The sequence below is a fragment of the Sabethes cyaneus genome, chromosome 1 (assembly GCF_943734655.1).
Source record: "Sabethes cyaneus chromosome 1, idSabCyanKW18_F2, whole genome shotgun sequence".
Lineage (NCBI taxonomy): Eukaryota > Metazoa > Arthropoda > Insecta > Diptera > Culicidae > Sabethes > Sabethes cyaneus.
Window position 1 is genome coordinate 111,930,170 of NC_071353.1, and position 21,127 is coordinate 111,951,296.

General features: G+C 40.8%; 2 protein-coding genes across 2 annotated transcripts; one reads left to right on the top strand and one right to left on the bottom strand.

Moving 5' to 3' along the window:
- The first annotated feature begins 1,006 nt into the window (after positions 1–1,006).
- On the top strand, positions 1,007–14,407 carry LOC128733487 (5-demethoxyubiquinone hydroxylase, mitochondrial). Its single transcript, XM_053827105.1, has 3 exons — positions 1,007–1,075; positions 1,199–1,377; positions 13,911–14,407. The coding sequence occupies exons 2-3, from the start codon at positions 1,206–1,208 to the stop codon at positions 14,339–14,341; spliced, it is 603 nt and encodes a 200-aa protein (XP_053683080.1). The 5' UTR covers positions 1,007–1,075; positions 1,199–1,205; the 3' UTR covers positions 14,342–14,407.
- On the bottom strand, positions 14,381–16,944 carry LOC128733479 (protein shifted). Its single transcript, XM_053827092.1, has 6 exons — positions 16,530–16,944; positions 16,277–16,459; positions 15,081–15,281; positions 14,926–15,021; positions 14,664–14,867; positions 14,381–14,598 (listed from the first exon to the last, which is right to left on the bottom strand). Exons 1-6 carry the CDS (start codon positions 16,942–16,944, stop codon positions 14,555–14,557), a joined length of 1,143 nt encoding a protein of 380 aa, XP_053683067.1. The 3' UTR covers positions 14,381–14,554.
- Positions 16,945–21,127: the final 4,183 nt, after the last annotated feature.

Genomic DNA, 21,127 nt, shown 5'->3' on the forward strand with positions numbered 1-21,127 from the left:
TCTTTACTATCGCCTGTTTACAAAACGGTTTGCAAATAAGCCTGTTACTTCATAACAATGAAGGGGCTAAACTGCAAATTTTTGTTTTGATTAAACACTTCTATCGCACATCACTAAAAACTTGTTTTAAATAATTCTAACGATTAAAACAGAAGATAGGATTCTTGCCATGGATATTATCAGTCTTTTTAAGGCTGATGGTGTAATAAAAAGATTTGTTTACAATTTGCTAGCACAGACATAACTCTTGGAAGAAAAATCAACCAAAATTATCGTACCTCACATTTAGCCTGAACACTAGCACCATCTATGATCGACATTCCCAAATATCAAATAGCAACATGGGAGACATTCCCAACTACGAACAAATTTGAAATGACGGTTTAATCGGTACGACGAATGGATAACGAGTGTTATGCCTGATTGTCTGTGTTGCTAGTTTACCCCCAATCGCGAATCACTCCGGATATTTATGCATATTTATTGTTGTTGCAGTTGAAAACCGTAATAATCGATGTGCGACATTCGGTTTTATTCTTGTGCTGTGTGCCGTAACTACGTCGCACGTGGTGCGCTGTATTCGCACATTGCTGCGCTATACAGCGAAATTGATTTGCGTTTGCCGCCTTTTTCATGTGAGCAACGAAAATGTGACGTCATATCAGCCCCCTGAGCCCCTAGGCTTTGGCTTTGCTAAACCTACGGGGTGAAGTGGCTGTCAAATTCATACATTTTCGATGTCCCACGCATAGGTATCAAAATGTTAATTTTGACAGGTATCAAAAAATTTGCTGGGAATTCTCCTTTACCGAGGACCATTTGAAGGTTGCTCTCTTCACTCCTACATGAGAAAGAGATAGCAACACACCATGCCCTTGTGCTAAACAACAAAATAATCGCTCTGCTTAGTTTGGCTTATTGGCCCTTTTCAAATGTTGGTCGAGAAATAGTTATAAAACTGAGAGCCCTGCCGTTAATGACAGTCCGGACTTAGAGATGTTAGGCGTTATTTGTTGATCTTTCTAAGTTCATATTTCCAATTTAAAGAGCGGTGAAAACGCTGAAAAGTAATTCGGTAATACTTGAAGAAATACGCCTGCTTTTTGCAGAATGTGATCAATGATCTGATCAGTCATCAGCAAAATATATCGCTTTAATCTCATTTTAATATTCTCGTTTTATGTCTTCCCCGAAATAGGTTAATCATGATCAAGTTCAATGGCGCACTGTTAAGGAGCATTCACACGAGCGCAGTGCTTGCAAACAACAGCGATGTGACGAAACGTTGTCCGGAGCTGATAGACCGTATTATTCGGGTTGACCATGCTGGCGAGCTAGGGGCCAATCAAATCTATCGCGGACAAATGGCCGTCTTGGGTAAGTATGGATTGTCGATTGGAGTTTTAGCCTAATTGTAATATAAATTGCTTTTACTCAACAAGATAATGTGCACTCTTAAATGATTCTACCTGTAAATAGGTCAGATTTAGTTAAAGCTAGGTTGAAACTACTCAAAATGCCCTTAAAGTGTACAAACTCAAACTTTGGGTAAAAATTTCAACCAATTTTGGCTACTTGCTACCGATAATTGAATTATTCTCTATGACAAATAACGCACTTGTAAGTTCCTACTACCAATTTTTTGGTTAAAAAACTACTCAAAATCTGAGTTTGTACACTTTAAGGGCATTTTGAGTAGTTTCAACCTAGCTTTAACTAAATCCGACCAATTTACAGGTAGAATCATTTAAGAGTGTGGAGCATCATCGTTAGTATCAAACCAACCTTATTAAGTCAGCGCAATATTTATACCAAAAGCCAATAAAAAAGATAAGTCCTCTCCCAAATCATTCAGACCAATTAGTCTCTCGTCAATTTTCTTGAAATTAATGGTGTTGGAGACGTGGACATCCCTACATCGTTACTGTCGGAGACGTCGACATTCGTAACCTCGTTACGGCCAAGCTCTCTGGTCACAGTGACAGCTGTCATCAGTTGATGCTCGCCAGTGCTGACAACAGGACGTTCACGTTCCTGTTCCGTTTTACCGCGAAAATGAGACTCGCACAATTGTACCTCGTTATATTTTAATAAAGTTAAGTTTTAATTTGTTTAATGTACGGGTCGTGTTCTACATTCATCATTTCGGTCACCTCCGAACGCGAACCGTAACAGTGGCGACGCGAACGTAACAGTGACGACGAGTAGTGAAACGAGGAATTTACCCATCAGTCAAAATTCCCTCACCCACGTGGACAATTAAGCGGGTTCATCAGGACATAACCCCAAACAGCAGCAGCAACCACCGGGAGTTAGTCAGCAGCAAGGCCTATTTCAAGCAACAGTAGGTCAAAGGCATCCCACGATGCAGCAGAATGGTACAATTCCACCCGGACAGCAATCTCCAGATGCACCGTTCGCCCAGTTCTTCCAGCAATTGATGCAGCAGCAGCTGATCTTCATGCAACAGCAACAGCAGCAGCTAATGCACCAGCAACAGGAATTCTTCAGGAACGTTATGTCGTCCATACATGTCCAAGTTCTATCAAACCCTGAGATAATTCTCAATTCACTGGCAAATAACATGAAGGAGTTCCACTACTGTCCAGAGCACAACAACAATATCCTGGAACATTTTTTGGAAGACTGCCAACGGTCGATGTGTTCAAAACGGGACACGGCAATGATAGATTCGACACCGACGTCATCAGTTCAGTATATCGGTCGAAAAAAGCAGTTCTCAAATCGTCCGTCAAAACCTTCAGTAAATTCTGGCAGCAGTGCCGAAAACATACCAGCTACGCCTTATTGGTATTGCGGCGCAATGCACTTCGTCAAAGATTGCAGCTACAAAAGTCACGAATGCGAAGAGTGCGGTATCATCGGGCACCGTGAAGGTTATTGTTCTAGTGTAAAACAAAATCGGAAAGCAACACACCGTAAACGCCAGCAGCCAGAGAGGAACGAGACAAAAGCAGTAAATCTGTCATTGAATGCAGCAAACAATAGGCGCCGATACGTACAGTCGCAGCTCAACGGTGTGGAAGTGCAGCTTCAGTTGGACACAGGGTCCGACGTCAGTATTGTTTCAAAACAAACGTGGGAGAGAATAGGCAGACCGCCAACATCGACTGCTAGGAAAAAAGTAACGACAGCAACAGGAGATCCTCTGCAGTTCCTGTTCACATTTGAGTGTGATATCTGCATTAATAATATTCATCAGCAAGGACAGTTTTATGTTGTGAAGAAACAAATTCATCTTCTTGGCAATGATTTGCTCGATGCGTTCTCGTTATGGACAGAACCGATCAGTGAATATTGCAACAACATTGTTAATCAAACACAGCGCACTCAACAGTTCTACCCCAGAAAAAAAAATCACCAGCAGAAATCATATTCAGAACCAGTTTAGAAAAGCTTCGTCCATCGTTAATAATCGAAAAAGTGACACTGGAGTAAATCGTCAGTACAGCAGAGGTGGTTATGTGTACACCAAAATTTTTATCAAAAATCAATGGCACTGGCCATCAGGCAAAATTTTGGAACGTGTTGGTCATGTAATGTATAATGTTTTGGTAAACGATCGCAAGCTGGTACGATCTCACGTAAACCATATTCGAGATTGTAACACACACAGTAAACCAGTATCAAAGAAACGTAAGCATCTACCGCTCAGTATCCTGCTAGATGATTGGAATACCAGCATTCCCGCTAGTGTCAATTCGTCAGCACAGTCTACACAGTAAGCTAGCAATCATCAAAAGCACATGCTGAGCCACCGGTTGTCCCAACGTTATCAACATGATCTTCGTCATCAAGTTCGTCATACGACTTCATGTCTGCAACCGAAAATGAATCAGCTGTTCAGGTTCCTCGCCGCTCTTCCCGTGCACGAAGGGCTTCGCAACGGTTTAACCCTTACCAGGTGAATTAGAGGGGAGATGTTGGAGACGTGGACATCCCTACATCGTTACTGTCGGAGACGTCGACATTCGTAACCTCGTTACGGCCAAGCTCTCTGGTCACAGTGACAGCTGTCATCAGTTGATGCTCGCCAGTGCTGACAACAGGACGTTCACGTTCCTGTTCCGTTTTACCGCGAAAATGAGACTCGCACAATTGTACCTCGTTATATTTTAATAAAGTTAAGTTTTAATTTGTTTAATGTACGGGTCGTGTTCTACATTCATCATTTCGGTCACCTCCGAACGCGAACCGTAACAGTGGCGACGCGAACGTAACAAATGGAAAAACTGATCGATGAGTACGTTAAATCTGAAATACTTCCTAAAAATCCACTAACCAAAGAGCAATTTGCTTATCAAGCAGGCAAATCAACGATAACAGCTCTTCACACTCTTGTAACAAAAATTGAAAAATCTTTCGCTACCAAAGAAATTCTTTTAGCGTCATTTCTTGATATTGAAGGTGCTTTTGATAATGCATCTTTCCTATCCATGAAGAATGCCATGAGAAATCGTGGCTTCAATGTAAGTATAATCGATTGGGTTGTGGAAATGCTATCAAACAGGGAAATATCAGCTAATCTTGGAGACACAGAAGTAAAAGTAATAGCTGTCAAAGGCTGTCCTCAAGGGGGTGTCCTGTCCCCTCTTTTGTGGTCTCTAGTAGTTGATGATCTTCTCGTTAAACTGAAGCATAAAGGATTTGAAACAATCGGATTTGCGGATGATATTGTTATCATTGTCCGCGGAAAGTACGATACTGATCATATCTGATAGAATGCAAAGCGCATTAAACTTCACATTATCATGGTGCAAATGCGAGGGATTGAGCATAAATCCTACGAAAACAACAATTGTGCCATTTACTAAAAGACGCAAAGTGTCTTTCACCGATTTAAAACTAGGAGACGTAAAGTTGTCTCTATCTACAGATGTCAAGTATTTGGGCGTTACCTTAGATAAACAACTTTGTTGGAACACGCATATCGAACAACAAACAAGTAAAGCAATAAATGCTTTTTGGGTCTGTAAAAGAACCTTCGGTAAAAAATGGGGTCTTAAACCAAATATGATTTACTGGATATACTCAGCAATAGTTAAACCTAGAATCACTTATGCATCGCTTATCTGGTGGCCGAAAACAAAACAAAAAACGGCTCAAATTAAGTTGAACAAGTTACAAAGGCTTGCTACCATCTCCATAACAGGAGCTATGAGTAGCACTCCCTCTAAAGCCTTAGAAGCTCTACTCAATCTTCTTCCTCTACATCAATTCATCCAATTAGATGCTATGAAAAGTGCTTTGAGGCTCTAGCGATCCATGAGGTTCTTCGATGGGGATCTCGTTGGACACTCAAAGAGTTTTCCATAAATCCCTTAATATTAATGAACGAAGATCATATGCCTAAGCGTAACTACTTCGATCGCAAATTTCGTGTTCTTGATTTTACGCGTTCTGATTGGAATGTCAGAGAACCTAACTTTCGCTCAGGATCACTGGTGTTCTACACAGACGGATCAAGACAAAATAACATGGCAGGTGCTGGTATAACAGGCCCAGGGATTAACGTTTCGATTTCAATGGGAAAACATCCCACTGTATTTCAAGCAGAAATTTATGCAATACTAGAGTGTGTATCTATCTGCATAAAAAGAAACTAGAAAAATGCAAATATCTGCATTTGCTCGGATAGTCAAGCAGCATTGAATGCTTTAAAATCAAAAACTCACACTTCCAAATTGGTGTGGGAATGCATAAAACTGTTGGAAAAACTTTCCTGTCGCAATATGGTCAACCTCTATTGGGTCCCTGGTCACTGCCGAATCAAAGGGAATGAAACTGCTGATCAACTGGCAAAGAAGGGGTCAGCCATGCAGTTCATAGGACCCGAACCTTTTTTTGGACTATCTTCATGTGCCCTTAAAATGGAACTTAGGAATTTGGAAAAACTAAAGGTACAGTCTAACTGGAATATTACCTCGAATGCCCGGCAATCGAAACGTTTTATAGAGCCAAATGCCCTTCAATCACAAAAACTATTAAACCTTTCAAAATCCGTCTTGAGCACATACACCGGTTTGATAACAGGACATTGTCCTTGTAAGTACCACCTGAAACTCATCGGTAAACTTAATGAAGCTAACTGTCGCTTTTGTAATCATGAAATTGAAAGCTCCGAACATTTGTTGTGCGACTGTGTTGCACTATATCATAAACGACGTAGATATCTTGATAAGGGGCTGACTCAGCCCTGTGATATTTGGAATGCTGCTCCTAATCAGGTGATAAATTTCATACGAAATGCATCACCTGATTGGGATAAATGCCGACAGTAGTTGAGGTGGCTCATCAAACTTTGATAGCTCACTGATACGACATGGCATAAATTAAAAGAGAACACACCACAATAGATCAAAATAATGGTCGCGGTGGTAAGTCCCCAACACGGGAAAAAAAACCTTATTAAGCGAGCATAACAAATTTATAAAGAAATCCATCGTGATTTTTAGAGATCAGATTTTTAGTGGAACACGCGTAATATATGAATTCCGAATAATATCACCAAAACCAAACCAGTACCGCAGGTCTCCCGCGCGACGTATGATTATGCTTGGCATCCTTATGGTTAAATTGCTTGGTAGTGACCATTTACCTATTTTAATTTCAACTAGTAATGAGTCATACTGCAGCCGATCGATTGGTATTCCTTATGACCAGACATGGAATATTATTCTACAAATGTCTCATATATAACTTTGTCAAATTTTTCTCGGCTGAGACGGTATTTACTGCCCAACAAACATTTTCGCTGTATAATTCTAGATAGAATTAACAAAAGGGCGTATGTCGCAAATGTAAACAAAACGGGTGAGAGTTATTTTTTGCTGGACCAGCATAGGAGAATCAACCCTCACTCGGTTTGTTTACGCTTGCAATACTCGCCCTTTTGTTAATTCTGTCTTCAATTGATTATCAAGCGCTTAGTTATTGAATATGGGCTGTGTAACGGTTGAATAATCTACTATTCAAATAAAATGTTTAATGCCAAATGAATCAAAATTGAGTGAAAGTGATTGAACCATCCCTGATGGTATCCAAACAGAACGAGACAAGGCGTGAAGGGGAAATAGTGGAAAATAAGGATGTGGAGTGGAGATAAGGAACGGTAATTGAAGCAACGCTTAAGAAGTTGTGCACCGTCGCTCACCTTAGCTGCGCAATCCGCGGGTAGAAACAAGCTACGATCGGAGCAAATTATAACCGGTCTCGAACCCACTTCTCCCCGGCCCTGTCGATCAAAGATACCTGTGATCCTTTAAACCACAGTGAACTGGATATAAAGGGGACTCCACAACCTCCTTATTAAACGTGCGACATATTTCAAACTTCAACACTGGCGGGTTCACCGAAAAGAATCAACAAGCTCTAATACTATTAGTGCCACGGTGATCTAAATAAGCAAATAACTTGCGAGTTGAGGTATTTTTAGATACAAATTGTGCCTCTTCCTCCGTCTATTATAGTTAAACTACCGAAAGAGAAGTTTAATTTAACTCGTTTTACTGACGGGACGACGAAAATGTACAGGAACTTGCTACTAGCATTGGGCGATACTGCGAGAAGTATCGATATTCGAATATCGATATAAATTTTTTTAAAGTATCGATCCGACTGAAATATCGGGCGGCAAGCATCGATACCAGTGGTATCGATATCGGTATCGATACACTGGCAGGGTACACGCAACCACAACGAAAACCATACTTTTGTTTAACCTTCCTAGTGCATTGGGGTCGTTTTCGACCCATCGGCATACTTACAAAGCTTGATACTCAGTAACGGTACGAGCTAGAGACTTGAAATTTTCTGACTTTTCCTAACTTTGGAAAATTAGCATTGTGGGGGAGTTTCAGCTTTCAGCGACATCTAGAAGAGCCACAGCAAAAAAAGTTACATATTATGCATTAAGGGTCGAAAACGACCCAAGTTTTGAAATTGCTCTCATTCATCCATTTTCAATCCGAATTTCGTTTTCTTTACCTCGTTTGAAAGATATGGCCAAAACCTAGCACCCAAGGTATGTTGGGGAATATTTGTTGACTGATGGCCACTTCTGCGTCGGTTCCGGAACACCCACTACCAGGTCCCGGGGAATATTTTTATATTTTGAGATAATTCATTTTGCGGCACATCAAATCACATTGGCTTGATAAAATAAGACTAGTGGAAGTACAATGGGGACATTTTGGACCCGAATGGCCACTTCCCCATCGGTTACGGAACATCCGGTACCTGGTTTTTGAGGCCATTTTTGAATTTTAGGATGATTTCTATTGCGGCACGTCAAATTTCATCACATTGATAACATAAGACTATTGAAAGTATAATAAACACATGTTGAAGGCAAATGGCCACATCAGCATCGGTCCTGGAACACCCGGTACCCGGTTTTTGGGGACATTTTTGTATTTTAGGATAACTCATCTTGCGACATATCAAATCACATCGGCTTTATAAAATAAGACTGATGGAAGTATAACAATGTCATTTAGAACCCAAATGGCCACTTTACCATCGGTACTGGGTCATCCGGTACAAGTTTCGGGGGACATTTTTGGCTTTTGATATAACTCACCATGCGGCACCTCAAATCACATCGGGTTGATAAAATAACAACAATGGAAGTATAATGCGGCGTCAGTCGCATATAATCCGGTACCCGGTATTTATACCGGGGGAGATGGATTACCCTGTAATCCAAAAATGACCCCAAAACCCGGATACCGGATAGTCCGGAACCGATGGTGAAATGGTAATTTTGGCTTCCATTAGTGTTATTTCATCAAGCCAATGTGATTTGATGTGCTGCATGATGAATTATCCTATCCAAAAATGTTCTCATAAACCGTGCACACGAAGTTTCGGAACAGTTCGGTAACTGTCTTATTTGTTCAAGGCGTTGTGATTCGATGTGCCGCACGATGAGTTATTTCAAAATCCAAAAATGTCCCGCGGAACCAGGTACCGGATGTTCCAGAACCGGTGGTAAAGTGGCCATTTGGCTTTTAAATGACCTTATTTCACTTCCATTAGTCTTATTTAATCAAGCCGATGTGATTTGATGTGTCGCAAGATGAGTTATCCTAAAATACAAAAATGGGCCCAAAAACCGGGTACTGGATGTTCCGGGACCAAAGCTGATGAGGCCATTTGCTTTCAAAATGTCTTTATTATACTTTCAATAGTCTAATGATATCAAGCTGACGTAATTTGACGTGTGGCAAGATAAATCATCCTAAAATTCAAAATTGTCCTCAAAAACCGGGTACCGGATGTTTCAGAACCAATGAGGAAATGGCCGCTTGGGTCCAAAATGTTCCCATTGCACTTCCATTAATCTTATTTTATCAAGTCAATGTGATTTGATGTGCCGCAAAATGAATTATCTCAAAATATAAAAATGTCCCCCGGGACCTGGTAGTGGGTGTTCCGGAACCGACGCAGAAGTGGCCATCAGTCAACAAATATTCCCCAACATACCTTGGGTGCTAGTTTTTGGCCATATCTTTCAAACGAGGTGAAGAAAACGAAATTCGGATTGAAAATGGATGAATGAGAGCAATTTCAAAACTTGGGTCGTTTTCGACCCTTAATGCATAATATGTAACTTTTTTCTAATGCATTAGGAAGGTTAAGTTTATTAAGCTAAATAAGCTTAATTTTTAAAAAATTATATGCGTGTGCTTTTGCTGCTGTTGATTCTCTTTCCTACTCATACGAAATCTCGTTAGGAACGAAATAATAGCTGATGTCGGACTGGTTAGGCCTGCGGTTTTAAACTCTTTTGACCGGAAACTGCAACGAATTGCTCAGGATTGCTAATACATTTATTAGAAAATCTAGCGGAATGATGGAAATAAAAAATAAATTTTAAAAATCGAACAAAAAATACAAATCCGTTTTCTTAAGTCGGTAAACCAACTTTTTGCCAGATTGACCGGTCACCGGCTTTGCAAGTGAAAAACCGGCCGGGCCGGCCAGAAATCGACCACTCAGCAACCTTACAGACAATAATGCTAGAAATGGAACTTATAAATATTAAACGAGGTAACCATATCGGTCGACCTAAAAATTCAGAACATTTTCTGCCCAAACATGCGGATTAAGATTTAGATTCGACAAACCAACTAATTTAACCCCCTTCCACTTCTGTTTACGCTACAGAAGGTACAAGCCATACAAAGCTGGACAAATATGATGACCGTGAGAATGTACCTCTACAACCATACACTCAAAATATATTTCACGTCGAAGTTACCTGAAAAGTTATGTGAATATTTTCCACCCAGCTTTTCCTGTACTATTTACGTGATTTTCAGGTAGTTCGCACGCATACTAATGCGTTAACGTGAAAATCAGATAGATGTTATTATTTTTTCCAATAACGATCATTTGAAAGTCAGGTAAATCCCTGTAGAGAAATTTACGTGATTTTTCACGTGGAAAGGACGTGTGGATTATTTTGAGTGTACATATAACCAAATTAAACACCTTGCTCTACAAGTGTTTTGGAGACTTCAGATCAGAGATGACCAAACTGCCCCTTTTAGAAATGAACCGTGCGACATGCGGATTGTATTGAGGTGGAGGAGAATTGTAAATTATTTTTTTAATGGCTGAGGGTATATCTAATTTAACCGAGGTGCCTAGTGCTCGTGCGCGCTGTGGAGCCAAATGCTTTCTAGTATGAACGCTATGGCGAAGTTAGCTAATCTTAACTATCATGGAAATTGCACCGAAAACCAATGCAAAAGCCGCCAAGAAATCTGTCAAGTTTCAGAAAAACATTTATTACTTTATCATAACTTTACTAACAGGAAACAATGCCCCAATGGCCCTTAACACCTAATACAGTAAACATCGAAACATTAAAATAAATGTAGAACGTAACACTTGCTGAGACAGATGAAATCAAACATTGCTGAAATTTGGTTGAATGCACGTTGCAGACCAGTGATGGCGCTATCAGCAAGAGAGCCAAGAAAAAAAATGCTACGTCGTAACGAGCCGGGGTGGATTGTGCTATATCAAGAACTCGCAAGTCAGTTTCAACCTGGTGCCGATGGTGCATTCGTACAACATGCCAGCCGGCAGGTGTACGATGGGAATCTTTCAAAGTAGTGCCTGCAGCTCGTGGTTTATACGCCTGGACCGCTCTCTGCTTCCAGTTACCAACACCTTGCGTTCAAATACGGCAAATGCACTTATATTTTGCGTACGGTTTATGCTCCTTGATCGAAATCGCTTACGAAGGGAAAAGTAGACCAGATATAGCTAGAATGCGTCGATGAATCTGCCTACTCGTATTATTAACGGCGGTTGCCAGAAATCCCTAATTTATGAATTCATCAACCCCTTCCAGTTCATCTCCGTCAAAAGTCACTCCATGCACTCAGGGTTTCTTCACTTAACAACGCGGTTGACAGTCTAGCGTATCCAACGACATCCATCTTCGAGTGCCAAGACAGCTAGCTCCATTGAAGAAAGCAAAGCTTCACTCAGCAAGTGCGCGTAGTTCTCAGCAACTTGCGAGTTGTCTAATTGATCACATTTGAAATTAATTTTAAAATCGGAGCACTTGAAATTTTACTTAAAATTGAACCTGAAATTAAACTTGATATTGAACTTGAAATGGGAACTGAAATTTAACTTAGAATTAAGCATGGCATTATGCTTAAAATAGAATTTCAAATTGATATTGTGCTTTGCAGCTGTACCTGGATTAATCCAGATTATTTTCTCTAATGCCAATGTATATGACAAAACAAAACAGCAACATTGTAGTTGTTACTCTTTCTCTTTCTCACTCACAGCATTCGCATTGTCGCAGTTTTTGTGCCAGTCGCACTTTTAGACTGCGGTGTTCAGTAAGGTGCAAAATGCGGGATATTGACCCAGGTAACCAATAAGCATTTCCAATGCAATTTAAAAGCAAGCCAATAAGCATTTAAGTTGCCTTAAATGCTACTTAAATGCTATTTTGGCAAAATATGCGGCTACTTTACTGCTAGCCCTCTTATAGTGCTGACAATGCTTATTTGCAGCTAGTTACCAACAAGAAGAATTTAAATAGAATTGTGGATGCCACTTTACAACAGTTATGCAGTCAATAAGCTGATAAACAACAACCTGCAGTAGAAAACGCCAGGGATGCTAATAAACGACTGATTTACTGCTTATTTTAATGCTTATTGGTTACCTGGGGATGATCAAATGATATTGGACTTCAGTTTGCATCAATTTCAACTTAAATTTGCACTGGAATTAAGACTTTAAATTGAACTTAAAATTAAACTAAAAGTGAAACTTGAATTTGGACTTCAAATTACACTTAAAATTGGACGTGAAGTTAAACTTAAGTTTGGACCAATTCAGACTACAATATATAAATTGGACTTGAAATTACACATGAAATAGGACTTGAAGACATGAGAAAATGAGACATGAAATTGAACTTGAAATAGGACACAATAGAGAACTTAAAATTTTACTTGAAACTAACCTTGAATTGGATGTAAAATTTGACTAGAAAGTATGCTTACAACTTTGCCAGAAATTGGAGTTAAATTGCCCAAGTAACAATTTGGGTTTTATTACACTCTCATGATGGCATTTAAGACCAAAATTGGTCTTGAAGACCACCATAAGAGTACAATAAAACTCACATTGTGGCTTGGGCGGATTAAAAATGGAACTTCGAATTGGACTTGAAATTGAATTTGTTTTTTTACATCGCCCAAGAAATCCGACTTGAAATTGTATTTCAAATTGAAATTGAAATTTTACTTAAAATTTGATTTAAGACTGGAACTAGGAATGCATCTATTTTTGCAGAGTTAGTTTATCTATCGAAAAAAATTAGCCGCCGTACTTTTAATTAGGTACACCTCTTATTTTAATTTCTAAAAGTTCGAGGTGGTGAACGAGTTTGTGTACTTCGGGTCGTTGATGACGTCGGATAACAACTGCAGCAGAGAAATGCACCTCACCATTCTTGCTGGAAGTCGTGCTTACTACGGATTCTACAAGACCATAAAATCTGGCAAGCTTCATCCTTGTACCAAATGTACCATGTACAAAGCGCAAATAAGACCGATAGTCTACGGGCACGAAACGTGACCAATGCTCGACAGAGACTTGAAAGCGCTACAGCGGCCATGGCCACTTTTGGACGTTGTGTGCTCATCTTTGGTGGTGTATGTGAGTACGGTGTATGGAGGAAAAACATGAATCACAAGTTGACGCAGCTTTTCGGCGAACCCAGTATTCAGAAGTATTGCTGAGGCTGGAAGGGTACAATGGGTGGGACATGTTGTGAGTATGCCGGAAAACAATCCCGTAAAAATGATGTTTGCCTCGAATTCGGTTGGTACAAGGCGCAGAGGTACGCAGCGTGCTCGACGGTTAGACCAAATGGACTCCATTTAATGGAGCAAGTCCTGGAAAGTGTGGGACATTCGAGAAATTGGAGGCGAACAGCCATGGACCGAGTTTGTTATGCAGATGAAATCCTAACGGACATCGCATTAGGATAAGTAAGGTTATTAATTAGGATAAGCATTTTAGTTTCTCTAGCTTTTACTATAAAGGTATCGATACAAATATCGGCGTTTTAGCATCGATACTGACCGGTATCGGGACATTCAGTATCGATCCAAAATATCGATGTATCGGCCCAAAAGTATCGATTTTTTCGATACAGATACAGTATCGCCCAATGCTACTTGCTACTTACAGGCGCTGTATGTCAGTATGTTAATCGCGTTTCTCAACGCGGGGAGGGCTCCGTTCCTATCGAACGATCAGTGCCTTGTAAGTAGCAAGTGTAAGTAACTGTTGCAAAAGCTTCAACTTTTTATGAAACTGCTTTGTTTACTCCGAAGGTCACACGAAGATGGGCGATACCATCCAACACATGTGGGAACAGGAGAAAGTACACAAGGCAGAGTTTGATCGCTTGATGAACAAGTATCGTGCTAGGCCAACTGCCCTACTTCCACTGTGGAACATTGCTGGCTTCGCTCTCGGAGCCGGCAGTGCACTTCTGGGAGAGAAGGCAGCGATGGCCTGTACGGTAGCGGTCGAGTCCGTCATCGTTGAACACTACAACGATCAGCTGCGCACATTGATGGAAGATCCCAGTTTCAAAGAGCAGGATCTACTGGAAGTGATTACCCGATGCCGAGATGAAGAACAGGAACATCACGATACCGGCATGGATGAAGGAGCCGAACAGGCGCCATTCTATCAGGCACTCACCGGCGTCATCAAGTTCGGCTGTCGAGCGGCGATAAAAATAGCTGAACGAGTGTGAATAGATGTCATTAAGTTTGTTTAGTTTTAGTACCGAGAAACTATAAATTTTCGTTTATTTATCACAACAAAATACACATGTGGCTTTATTCTCTCTTGGAGCGTTGGCTGGAGAGGCATAAGGAAAGAAACCAATAAAATGTCAAACGCAAATGCAGGGCGTTTATGGACAAACAGCAGGCGTTGCGATTTCTCTAGGAAACAATTATCGTTATTATCTTTTCGGCAGTTTGGAACTATGGCGCTGTTTCTTCTCTCCTGTAATAATAATAAATATTCAATATTATTGTGTGATTCACCCTTTTCGAGGAAACGCATTTTACTTCTATTGCAAAGCTTCCCGAACCATCCGGAATCGCAGGCACAGTTATGGTCTGGTTTGCATGTCCCGTGTTTGCATGGTCTCTTGCAGGTCGATCGCTGGCGACGTCCAATCTGGCAGTGGTCCCCACTGAGACCTGGTTTACAGCGGCACTTGTTCACTCCTTTGCACTTGCCCTCGTGCAGACAGGGGATTACACATTTCGCTGAAATTATGTAAAATAAAATTAAAATCGGAAAATAATTTATTCAACGAGTACCTACTGAATTCACATCGTAATCCGTAGTAACCCTTGGTGCATTCGCATTTATCCTTTTGGATGCATTTTCCTCCGTTCAGACACTTTTCCGAACAAATTCCTGGTTAAAAATGGGTGTTAGAATAGTGTTGATAACTACAATCAAATTGTAGCACTTACCTCCTTCGCAGTGTCGTCCCTGGTAACCGGGTGGACATGAGCAGTTGCCGGGTGCTGTGCAGTTGCCTCCGTTCATGCACTGAGGATAGCAGAGCGCCGTCTGACAATACTGGCCCATATAACCCTCAGGACAGACGCAGATCTTGTCTTCGTTGCAGACGCCCTTATTGGCGCATTTACGATCACATTCCGGATCAGGTCCTTCAAAGTTTTAGGTGGGTGCGTGCGAGCGTGCGTGCGTTTGCAATTCGTGTCAGTAATATCGTGATGGATTCAAGATTTGGACCAGGATAGCCGGCAAACCACCGTTGGTCGATGGTTTCCGTTGAAAGGTTCCGTGAAAATGGGTGGGGAGCGGGAGAAAAAAGGGATCGAGGGATACGCCAGTGATGACAGAGACTTGAGAATAATTTTCCACCCTTTTTGGTTTTGTTTGTTTTTTTTTTTAGTTTTAGCATTTATCACATATGTAGTTACCATGCGTTCAAGGCTTGTTTTTTGAAGGGGCGTGACACAGCATTTCTTCACCGGGTTTGGCCGAAAAAAGCAGTTTACCGTACCGTATCTTTGGGTTGGCAAGCAAAAATTTGGACGTTTAGAAATGCTCTGATGGTACAAGTGGTATCAAGCGATCTACTTTTTTGTAAGAAAATGAAACAAATATTAGCTTTCAACTAAGCGGCCATTCGTTCAAGCGGTTCTACAGCCAAGCGAATAAAAAAATAAATAAATAAACAATCACACCGCGCCGAAGCAAAGAAGAGCGGCTAGCTCTTCTTTGCAATACATTTCCGACCGGTCGTAATTGATTATGAACACCGTACGATGGTTAATTAAAAGACGCAGGCTCGTTTCGATAATTGAGCACCCGAAAACGCAGGCACGAATCGTGCGAGGAAGAACCAACATGTTGAATAAACAAACGTATTGCGCTGGAATTTCGATTTAAATGTGCCGGAAAAAAGCAGAAAAACAATCGGCGTGCGCACGTGAGATTGGACAAAAGAGATGCCGAGATAACGTTACGTTTGTCACTATAGGAGAGTGGATCTTCGCTCGCGCAAAACCAAAAGAGGAGAAATTACCACACGAGAGGCAGTAACAAAGAGTGAGAGAAAGTATGTATAGGTAGAAAAGCGATAGCGACAGAGAGAAGATAGGGAGTGAGTAATATTAAATAAAAAGGCATACACTACCTTGCGAAGATGCTAGAGAAGAAGTTCTATCATACACACCTCTATGTGCACATTCCTTACGAAGCTTGATTCGGAGTGGCGTACCGGGCACCGGTTTACCCTTGCGACTTTGTATCAGAAGCCCAATACTGAAAACCGCGGTGCCCGACACATTGCCAGAGCAGGGCAGTGTGACACTAAATTCTAAAATGTGGAACATAAGTGGATTATTATTTCTACCCTGATCAATTCTGTACAGGAATTACAAACTCACCCTTTGCATTTTTCGGTACACGTCCACTGGTTTTGATCGATATGGTCGGCGGTTTCAAAACGGACTCGTCCTCGGACATAAGCCGATCGAAGTTGTAGTGGTACTTTTTCGTCCCGGCTTTCCAAGTAAAGTTAACGCAGCTCACTTCGGAAGGGATAACCGGTAGATACTGGCTGAACATCGGATCGCGAATATGCGGGGATACGCGTCCATTGTCGATAGCGTAAATCTTCATAGCTACTCCGCTAAAGATCTTCACCTGCTGCTCGTTGATCCACAGCGAAAGATCGTCATCGTATGGATCCTGGTAGCTGTAGTAGTGGTCCTGGCGTGAACGCACATGACTGACGATCATCACCAGCATCAGTATCAGCGAGTGCTTGATTACTGTCCGGATCAGCTTATGTTTCACCATGCTTGCGTAGCGGACGGTCTGTTTCGGACAGCGAAGAAAAACCTGCAATACCGAGGCGATAAGATCACCTGGAGGGGAAATTTCAAAATGATAAACGATCCGTACAACATTGTTGCAATCTTCTGGCGTTAAGAAAGCACAATCGCTTATCTGATCGGATGCATAAAGGAGAATAATAATGGGCAATTCATCGATCCGATCACTTGATCGTTTGTTACCGATAACAGCAAGGAACATTGTTTCTGACGGGCAAGAAGTGTCAATAACGATCATTGATTTTCAATTTACCCATGGTAAGATATATTCTGTCATGGAACGTAATCACGAAAATCGATCGCTCCTTAAGAGAAGAAACATTGGGAGGAGAGAGAGAGAGAGAGAGAGAGAGAGAGAGAGCGAGATTTTTTGCTGGCACAGCCATAACATGCTGGTTTATGAATGAGAACTGCATATATAGGCTGCTCGTTAAATTAACCCATAAGAGCCGACAAACGAAGCGAGTAATACTAATGAGCAGCCTCAGCCGCGTGAGCCGAAAGGGTGGCACCTTCAGGCACACACAAAAAAGGCATAGAATGCAAAACCAAGAACAGCACAGGCAAAATATTCTACCACAGTATGATTATGATCGCCTGGTACGAACGTTCTTAATATGGAAATGTGAGTAGGCGATGTTGTTGGTGTGATCACTGCAGGACGGACCTCGATATTGCGTTTGGCCTATAGGTTGCAATCCCCAGGAGACTTGATCCAATTTGTCAGATGACACTTTACGTGTAAGCCTTTCACGTTCAAACCAATTTGCGCCTTAATATCGGAAAACTATCATCAATCTTAATTATTCACTTCCTTTTTAATTTTATTTAACTAATTGTATTCGTTGCCCGTCGCACTCGCTCTCTCAAGGCATCGTCTGCCATTTCGCTCAGCTCCACCCTCTTCGTTTGCAGCGAGCGTGCCCGCGCACACGATCGTTGCCCGCTCATTGCCGCCAGTATGCGCAGACAGGCAGGCAGCGTGAGAGAGTTCGCGTAAGCATCGAAAATTGAAGTTAATCCACTTAAATGTTTAATTGTTGGTGCTTCTCTGGCCTGTTTTCCTCTTCGGTTTGAAAGAGCCGCATTAAGGAGTTTTTAGTACAATGTAGCTTCGAAGCAGGAACAATCGTTAAGTCAAACGTAAACGTTAAAGTTTGAATCAAGTTAACGTGATCACTGTTTGGCCAAATTCACACAGGTTTCTGAAGCATGAGAATAGTGCCCAAATCAGCATCTTATATTGACACAATTCAAGTATTTTATTTCAAAGCGGGTAGTACGAAACATGGTAATGCACTTTATATTTGACAAACTGTTATAAGCGAATTGGGTGGGGCAGAATCTATTTAAACAAAACAGTAGTGCAGAGTTTAAAACAACCACAGTTTTTGGACATCAAAATATTGGACTTAGTTTTCATTAATCTCTGGTATACTGATGATTACTGATCGAACTCATTGTGTTGGACCACTGTATTACTTCGTAATTATTAACTGTTACTATATTATTATCTCACTTTGCCATTTGTTCACCAAGAACTAATAGCATTCTAATTTGCTATACTAAAATCAATCAACTAAAATCAGTTAGATCGCATGTGACTCTTCCTCTGTATTGATACAGTATCAAACTCCGATTCAGTTTTTCTTCAATTTCCCACTACCGACACACATCCGTAATCCGTCTCTGCCTTCCATTCATTGCCGGTTTCGTTTTTGCGCATCTTCGCGTTCGCGTTGTTTCGTTCCCTGTGTGCACTTCGTCTACCCTCTTTTTTCGCCTATGCCTGCCGCATCTGTTTTCTCTCCTCCTCTTCCTCCTCGTCGTCCTCTCGCACGGCCGTTGATTCGGTCGACACTTTTTCCATCAACCGACGGCAGTCATCGTCGTCGTTTGCGGACTTTTCCCAGCAGACGTGAAGGCGATCGTTTTCTCTTCTTTTTTGCCCCATATGCGATTCGTGATCGGAAGATTTTTGCTCCCGCACAGTAAAATTTAAAACGCATCCAATAAATTTTACTCGCTTGGACATGCCGAAGCCGTTATGATGCTGTCTCCTAGAGAGCACAACATTTGGTTTCAGCATTTTAAAACGGATGTTTGTCGCCATTAATAATGTATATGATAGTCAAATTAATATTTAACAAAAAAAATACGCACTATAAAAAGCTTCTTCGGTAGGCTCCGCCCACTTGAAAACAGGTGTCCCTGGCACCAGCAAGATCTAACGATTACAATAATCGAAAGAAAAAAAACTATTGCAATAAATTTACTACAGCCGCAGTCTAATATAAACGAGTTTCAATAATCGTAAAACACCGTTGTTATGAAACCGAACTAATCCCGTCGACGTTAACTGCTGCACTGAGGACCTCTCTGGTTCCAGATTTGACGAGCGAAGGAGGAACCTGTTCTCATCTCCGATCAGTTGGACTCAGAGACTCATGCCAAACATGTGCCGGGCTGGTTTCAGAGAGCGGGTATCAGAGCAAGAGACCATCATAACAGAGAGTAAATTTAGCTGAGAGCGTTGCGCATGAATGATCGATTCTGGTCAATTTAAACTGATGAATTTCAAATCAAAGAATTATTAACGTGTGCAGCAACTGATAAAAACTGTTCCGCCTTTGGTCGAACATTGGTATGATGATGCTCATCTTGTATGCACACGTTTTCTACGAAAATTTTATCCACTGTATAAATAAATGCGTAAGTAATTAATCTCACTCTGTCATTAAACTGCCTTTATCATTGTTGATAGTTTCGACCTTTTCGCGCGGTTAATGGCGGCTAGTGGGTACACTTTTCGACAACGTTTATCCATCTTTTCGCGCAGTTAACGCCGGCTAGTGGGTACACTTTTCGACAATGTTTATTTGCTTTTGGGAACTCCGCTCACGTATGTTTGAAAGTTCTACAACAACAATTAAAGCTGGAAATATCAACTTGATGTGAATAAAGTTGCCAAAGGCATGCTAAAGTTTTCCGAAAGTTGTACCCACTACTGTTTTACCTGACTCACTGCGAATATGTGTATTATTGAAATAAAACGTAACCATACGTTTTATTCGTTAATATCGATAACAAACGATTTTTTATAAGTTGTGCTTTTGATATTGCATTTAATTTGTAAAAAGTTGCATAAATAACAATTCAGTTTCACAATACAATTATTGCGTACTACTGTCACATGAAATATAACGTTTAAGTACGTTATTTTTAGTGATCAAACAACGCATATTCGCAGTGAGTCAGGTAACACAGTAGCCGCCATTACGCACGCGAAAAGGTCGGTAGATAGTAGGGTAACCAACCGAATTTGGACCCCTAGAGGAAGTAATTTTACATTTATTGGAATAAAATATTTATTACCTTCTTTTGTTATGCAATTCATGCACGTCTCTCTTTTAGAACAACTTACCTAAATTGCAAAGTATTGTTGGGTCATCTATATCACAGAGAACAGACATCCAAGCAAAAGGTCCCCACTTGGATAAAACTTATGTCAAATTAGTTGGGAAACTATAGTGATGATGTCGCCGAAGGCGCATAAAATTCTACACTAAACTCACAACAGCTAGCTTCTGGCGCTAGCATAACGCATATAGTCCATATATACTAGCGCCAGGAGAGCCAAAGGTTGTCAGTGTGCAAATCAAAAGAATCATTTAGTTGGGAAACTATAGTGGTGGTGACGCTAGCATATTAGGTGATTTTAATTTGAAATTTTATCCAAGAATTGGGTATTTTAATTTTCCCAAAAAAGTGGATTTTTCTATCTCATTTGATAGCCCGTCGTTTCCTGAATCTAGCAGTTCTTTTTATATTTCAATTAAGTCAATATTCGATTAAAAAATTAATAAAAATCAAAACTAGAATGATTTGCTGTTTGACAGATATCAACCAAGCCGATTGATTGACTTGATGTCAGAAGTTCTCTCCCTCTCTTCTATCTCTCTGATAGAGCTCTTCATTTTAACCGAGCTTTTAAAGCTCTCATATGAAACCTGTATCGTTCGATGACCATAGTGTATCTATTCACTGTGTTGTCTAAGACGAGCTAAAAAGAAAAGTGGTTTACTTGTAAGCTATCGTCTTATTCCAAAATTTTTTTTCAAATATAAAAAAAATGTTTTTTCATTACT

Coding starts and splice junctions, on each gene's coding strand:
- LOC128733479 (XM_053827092.1), bottom strand. CDS start 16,944: ATGGTGAAACATAAGCTGATCCGGACAGTAATCAAGCACTCGCTGATA. Junction 15,282..16,276: donor TTCTCTAGCATCTTCGCAAG/GTAGTGTATGCC, acceptor AAAACTTTGAAG/GACCTGATCCGGAATGTGAT. Junction 14,868..14,925: donor CGGATTACGATGTGAATTCA/GTAGGTACTCGT, acceptor ACATAATTTCAG/CGAAATGTGTAATCCCCTGT.
- LOC128733487 (XM_053827105.1), top strand. CDS start 1,206: ATGATCAAGTTCAATGGCGCACTGTTAAGGAGCATTCACACGAGCGCA. Junction 1,378..13,910: donor CGGACAAATGGCCGTCTTGG/GTAAGTATGGAT, acceptor TTTACTCCGAAG/GTCACACGAAGATGGGCGAT.